The sequence below is a fragment of the Trachymyrmex septentrionalis genome, unplaced genomic scaffold, assembly GCF_001594115.1.
Source record: "Trachymyrmex septentrionalis isolate Tsep2-gDNA-1 unplaced genomic scaffold, Tsep1.0 scaffold51, whole genome shotgun sequence".
NCBI classification, from domain to species: domain Eukaryota; kingdom Metazoa; phylum Arthropoda; class Insecta; order Hymenoptera; family Formicidae; genus Trachymyrmex; species Trachymyrmex septentrionalis.
The window spans coordinates 3,761,962-3,768,450 of record NW_017305683.1 but is presented as its reverse complement, the minus strand read 5'-3'; the positions used below and the strand labels follow the sequence as shown (position 1 = coordinate 3,768,450).

At 40.0% G+C, this 6,489-nt stretch overlaps 1 protein-coding gene across 1 annotated transcript in view; it reads right to left on the bottom strand.

The window, feature by feature from the left end:
• LOC108751718 (zinc finger protein rotund-like) overlaps positions 1-6,489 on the bottom strand; it is a 166,596-nt gene that overhangs the window by 101,334 nt on the left and 58,773 nt on the right. Inside the window, exon 2 of the mRNA XM_018492043.1 lies at positions 3,227-3,481. Within this exon, the coding sequence (XP_018347545.1) occupies positions 3,227-3,481 (255 nt within the window). The remainder of the gene's footprint in view (positions 1-3,226; positions 3,482-6,489) is intronic.

The window sequence follows — 6,489 nt, the reverse complement described above, 5'->3', positions numbered from 1 at the left end:
TTTTTTTTTTTTTTTTTTTTTTTTGTTTGTTCATTTCGTCGTGGCACGTTGCCCCAGAAATTCATTAGCCAATCGGAGACACGGCTTCGTCATCCAGAGGCATTCTGCGCGCGGAGATAGAAAAAAAAAATCTTATTTCGACACCGGTCTCCCTTAACGAACGGTCCTCTGGTATATACCGAGACAATAAACCGCGCCTTACTTCTCTCCGCTCCTTTTTTTTTTTTTGTCTCTCGCCGAACGGAGACAAAAATCCCGTTGCGCACGATTTGCATGCCGGCTGTGTCGTTGCCGCGTTGTGAAGGTGCACATGCAGAAAAAGCCGATCGAAGAAGTAAAAAAATGCTGGCAGGGGTTACGGGAACCATTATTTTAATTTTCGTTACTGCTACCGTGTCGAGGGGACGAAAATGACGAAAGAGAGGGAGAGGGAGAGAGAGAGAGAGAGAGAGAGAGAGAGAGAGAGAGAGAAGGAACAAGGGAGACAAGAGGACAACGGGAGGAGAGGGGGGACTTTCGCGAGGACAAGGAGGGGAGAGGGGCAAAGGTGAAGGATAGTTAGGAAGGAGGGAAAAGAAAGGGATGGATGAGTCCTCTTTTGCATAATCTTCGTCAGGGGTGGTGTTCCGCGCAAGGCCAAGGATTCTCGCGCAAAGAACGATTTCAGTTGCTGTTCCGACGGGGCGGGAGAGGGAGGGGTACGGGAACGCGCGGCCAAGGGTGTTTTGCATCTTGCCGAATAAAAGTGATGCGGGACCCGTCCGGGACGAGGCGCGCCCTTTCTTCGCCGTGGAAGAAATTACCCTAAAGAACGCCTCTAAGCGTTTTAAGGGATTATGATCGGGCAGGCGTAAAAAAGCCTGGAAAAAAGGGTTGACCACCCGCTGGGCAAAACCGACGACAGATTACAACCTCCGAAAACGTATTACCGATTTCGCACCGATGACACCGCGGCTAACATACCGCTACTAAGACGGGTTCTCTTCATCCGGCATTTCGTTTACCCTCAGCTTTCGATGGTAGGTAGCCTCCATTCTTCTCGAATGTCAAACGACACTGTGATACTTTTTAATATATTAATTCCAATGGCTATTAGCTTATCTGGTTACAAATAAGCAATTTCTCGAGATTTTCATTAATTCCTAACAGCTGAACGCGGTTCAACCAACGATGGGTCACAAGTCGTGGTTTCACCGAGATAACGCGATCGTCCCCTCGAAGGACGTCAAGGGGTACCTACTACTCTTCCTCTCGCCCGTATGCATCGTATGCAGATTGGCTGATTGTCTTGTACGTTCATTCTTTTTCTTCTCTCTCCCAAACTATCGCTCCCCCCCCCCTTCCCACCCCTTCGAGAACTTTCACGGACGGTGTTCCGTGAGAATGCCAGAGACATTAGCATGCCGCGGATTATTTAAATCGTCCCCCTCCCCCCGTTGTCGTAGTTCCTTGTTTTTTCCCCGAGGCCTCTGGGATAGACCCATGGCGTGGGGCACCCATAACCATAGACAAAAACCAGGCGAGCCCTCGACGGGGAAGAGGAGAAAGAGAGAGGAAGAAACAAAAGAGAGAGAGAGAGGATAAACGAGGCCTCGGGATAACTCTTCCGCGTGCGGCAGGTTCTACGACCGATAAAGAGCGTCCTCGAGATGTGTCTGCCGCTTCTATTCACATTCAAATCCGGTCCTTTTCCGCACCGTACGGAGATAGAAGGCGCACCCTAATTTCTTGTCTAAGAAAAACAAACGAGTCCTCTATGATCGAGGACTCTCTATGATCGCGCTTCCGTAATGGGAGCGCAATTATAATAATGTTGCGAATGACATAATTATAGACGACGATCCCACCGATTAATGAAAGATGTAGTATATTTCGAGAGCTTAGCGAAAGTTTGAAAAACTGTAAGATCGAAAAAAATGCTTTCTCTTCGTTTTAAAAACATACTATGATAATAGACTCTTTTATTAATCCTCTCTTAAATCGCGCCATAAATGAACTGTTACCTGATTAACGGAAGAAAAACGCCACGTAACCACCACTATCGATTCAAATGAGCAACTACTTTTTTCCGTTATTCGTTCTCTCCTCTCTTATTCATTCCCTTTCGCGCAAATGCGCATACACGCTTTTTTCCTCCCCCCCCCTTCCCCAAAAATCTTTTTTTTTCGCGCTTCCGTCTATTTGTTTTCTTTCTTCTTCTTTTTTTTTATCTCGAGATGGAACCCGACGAAAGAACACCGCTATGTAAAGCGATCTTCAACCCTTTTTGGCGCCCTTTTTCGCCATCGTTTTTCGAGTCGTTTGTATCCCGTTCTGCTTTTCACCCCCGTAGTTTCTATTTCGATTTCACTACTTCAGCCCTTCCCGACTCTTTCACGCTCATTGTCTCTTCCTCTCTTGACAATCTCCTCTAATCCAGTCTCGTCTAAATTATGCAGGATTCTCGTCCGGAGATAGCACGCAAAAGGGTGAAAGAAAAAAAAAAATAAATAAAATCAAAACAGGGGTAGCGTATTCCGTCCCGCTGACACCGCGTATTAAAAAAAGAGAAAAAAAAGAGAGAATGTCGGACGGGGATTTTTTTTCTACCATTTCCGAAGCTTTGGTACCGTTGCATCGCGCATTTAACGGTGTCTTTCTTCCGGCCATATTTAATTCAGGCAACGTTCCTACCTCTCTTCCTTATTTCCTTCTATTCCTCTCTAACCGTCTTTTTCTTTTGAATTTTTTGTCGTCGATCTTTTTGTTGCACGAACTGCAGCTTTCGTCGAATCCGCGAGAAACATAGAGATTACAGAGAAATTGAAAACTTTATGATACTTGTTAGATGTTACTACGGTTTAAAAAAGCTAATTGAAAGAATCTCTCTTTTTTTTCCACTATAGCCATCCCTATTATTAGACGATTATATTTATGGCCTTCTTACGGTTACATTTTCCAACGTAAAAAAAAATTGCTTCACATTCGCAATATATAAATATTCGCTTTCGTATTTTACTGTAATGATGATTATTTTTCTAAGAATTACCGAGGTCGTTCTATTCGATCGCTAGCCGGGACAAAAGTGACAAAAAGTAGGTCATTTCTTACGTCAGACTCGATAATAATTTAAGAAAATAATATTAAATGAAATGAAATTCTGAACGATTTTGTTGACATATACAGTTTCTAGTATATGAGGGGAATCGCACGTAAGAAATCTGGTTTGCAACAAGAGCGTACTCACGTCACTGGAAAGGCCATTGTTCCACGGGTAAGGCGGTTGAGGTGGGGATTGTTGTTGATGGTGAACACCGACGCCAGTGGCTGAGTGCGGATTGTGAATGTGCTCCGCCATAACACTGACCCAATGGGCCAGTCCGCCGCCACCGGTGGCCGCAGGACCCGTACCACCTGTTCCGGTCCCTCCCGTTCCTCCTCCACCTCCCCCGCCGCCGCCGCCACCATCTTCACCACCCTCCGACCAAGCGAATGAATTTTTCTGGAAAGAAAACGAAAAGACATGAATGACGTTAAAAGCCTATATTTAGTAGTTAGCATTTAAAGTAGCATTAGTTTCTTGGGTTCTCTCTTATTCTTCGTAATTCACAATACTTTCCAAAAAATCGAATTCCATTCCTCACAAATATCTTGCTGGCAAACTACTGAATGTATGCAAATTAATTTTTTCGTCTCAATGTTTGTCCTATAGTATATAATTGTTTTTCTCGAATTACTAATATTAATAAGTATTTTATTTTTGTGCTTCATTATACATATGGTAGAAATATTGAAAATTATAAAAATTAACTTTGAGAGGAAATTTTGCGTCATACTTTCAGAAATATTAAGATTGCTTCAAGTACAATTAATAATTGCACAAGTCGGCTTCTACTAAATTGATGGAAGGATCTTAGACCGGAAAAATCTTCCACATGCATATTATATAATCGCGGTGATTTTATTAAACTCGTTCATTCTTGTCTGTGACCGGTGAGGCAGCATTAGGTATTCATGATAGAGTGCGCGAAAAGAGTTGGCCCATTAATAAATTGATCGATGAATCGGCTAGCATTAAGTCGGAAAGTATATTTGACGTCGAAATATCTGAACTCGTTTTATATAGGTACACTTTGTCAATTCTAACAACTCTAACGTAATTCCAACGAGACTAAATTAAACGATGAAGTACAAGTAGATACACGATTACATAAATACAACAAAATTTATATATATATATATAAAATATTCAATTCGTTATAATTTTGTCACGTATATAATAAAGTAATGTCTTCTTTGACCTATCAATTCTTCAATATTTACTAATATTTGCCAAGAGAAGAAATATTCGTATTTTGGAACTTGAGCTCTTACAAACACACCGTAAGGAAATCTAACAGTTACACAGGATATAGATTATTCTATACGTGTACATATAACGGTCAACATGCACACATTTACGAATTCGAGTGTAATTATACCGATCCGCGGCGCTATCGACCGCAAGAGACATCGTAAGAAATTCATAGTCCCAGACAAAGAAGAGAAAACGTACGTCGGGCGATATCCAATCGATACGTCGTCGAATGTAGAAGCGATGAGCACGGTGGTTATAAAAGTAGATGCAATTGAAATCATCTTTTGCTGCTGGAATGCTCTCACAATTCTACTTCGCGATATCGGCTCCACATTATCCGTTTCCATTCGAACGGAAAATTTCGTATCATCGAATAAAATTGCGTTGAAATTTAGTAATATCATTAGCACTCATTTCATGTATTTAATATGTGTAATCTCTCTCACAAGCACAAACGATCATTCGCAATTCGGATTAAATGTGAGCACTTATCTTTTCAAATATTTAAAAAAAAAAAAAAAAAATCACATCAATTACAATCAATTTTGGAGCAGCATTTAAGTTTACGAATAAGCGAAAACCCTTCTGCCTCTTTAATATTTATATTACAGCGTTCTACATTACATCTTCGTGTCCTGCTTACTGCGCGCTCTCTTTCCCACCTTTTAAATTTCTCCAATAAAATATACATATTCATACTTTTTAAATGACCTCGGAATAATCGGGTTTTAATCCTACCGTCTCTTTTCTCGTGAAGTGAAATCTCAACCCTCCGTGGCATAGCAAACTAATCGGGGTAAATCGTTAATTAAGGGGGACTTTGGATTGAAGTTGCTAATTGTTCGCGCAGCGCGGTGCATCGTGAGAAAAACGTGTTACGAATCGCAAGCCTGATTATTAGTTTCTCGAATAGCCTTCCCCAAGAGTTTAACCAGGGGTGTTATTTCTTAAGGGACTCTCGAAGGGGGATGGATACGTTTCATTATTGCGAACTAACTTAATTACACGTTCTCGGGCACGCCGACAATCAATATGATGCCCGTAACATTTTTCTCTCTACGCTTAATACGAGAGTTCCAGATATCATAAAATCTAATTAGAAAAATAATTAATTTGCGATTGGCTACTGACAAAAAGTTTGGTGATTGATAAATGTGATAATAATAACGATAAATACGTTCGTTATTATTTTATCGTTGTGTGCCGCAAGTCGCGAGAATGTTTGACTTTAGATAAATAATATAATTTACTTCCCATATATACTGTTACAGAACAATCAATTAAATCAACGCAATTTCTCTTCGTAATAATAAAAAGATATTACGAGATTACAATGGAAAGCTATAATCCATAATGGAAATTCGTTGTCGTAAATAAATTGATCGATTAAATAAAGAATTGATTCTCATGAAGGGTATTGCGAAACCGATAAACTCTGTACAATTGAAATGAGGAAAGCACGCAGGTGTATGTTTATGGATTTAGGTCAGGAATCGCCGTGGCTTCGACTAAAGCGAGCCAAAACGATAATCGTGCCAAGAAAAGTTCCTTCACGGCCGTAACTCGGGCAAAAGCAAAAGGAAGCAACAGGAAATAGCCGACTACGCGCTACAATTGCAGCTAATTAATAAATTATAACAGAAAAAAAATTCTAGTATTAATCAAGATACACTTTTAAAAGGTTAATTAAGTTTATATCTTTATTTAAAGTTAACAAAGATATAAACTACCACTTAAAAATTATGTATTCGCTCTTAAACGTGAAAAAAAAACAGTATAATAAGTAGCAATTACTGTTAATGGTATTAAATACTTAATCAGTTTTTAAATAAAAAGTTCACTTTAACACAGAATCGCTTTAATCTCACATTTTAACTTTTTACATTTTAACTTATTTTCACTGGGTCGCCAAAACTTAATCGCTGCTTTCTCTCTCACGTGTAATAATTTTTTAATATTTACCCGTCGAGGTTCTTTTTTTTCCCAGTTTTCCCACACAGTCGCGTAAACAATATCTACATAAAAACCATCACAAGTCCAAACCAGAAATCAAGGCAAGCAATTCCCGAGTGTAATGAAACATTATCAAGCCAAGGCAAAACATATCGAGCGAATGAAGAAACTAAGTTTGAAGAAAACTTAAGGAAATGGAG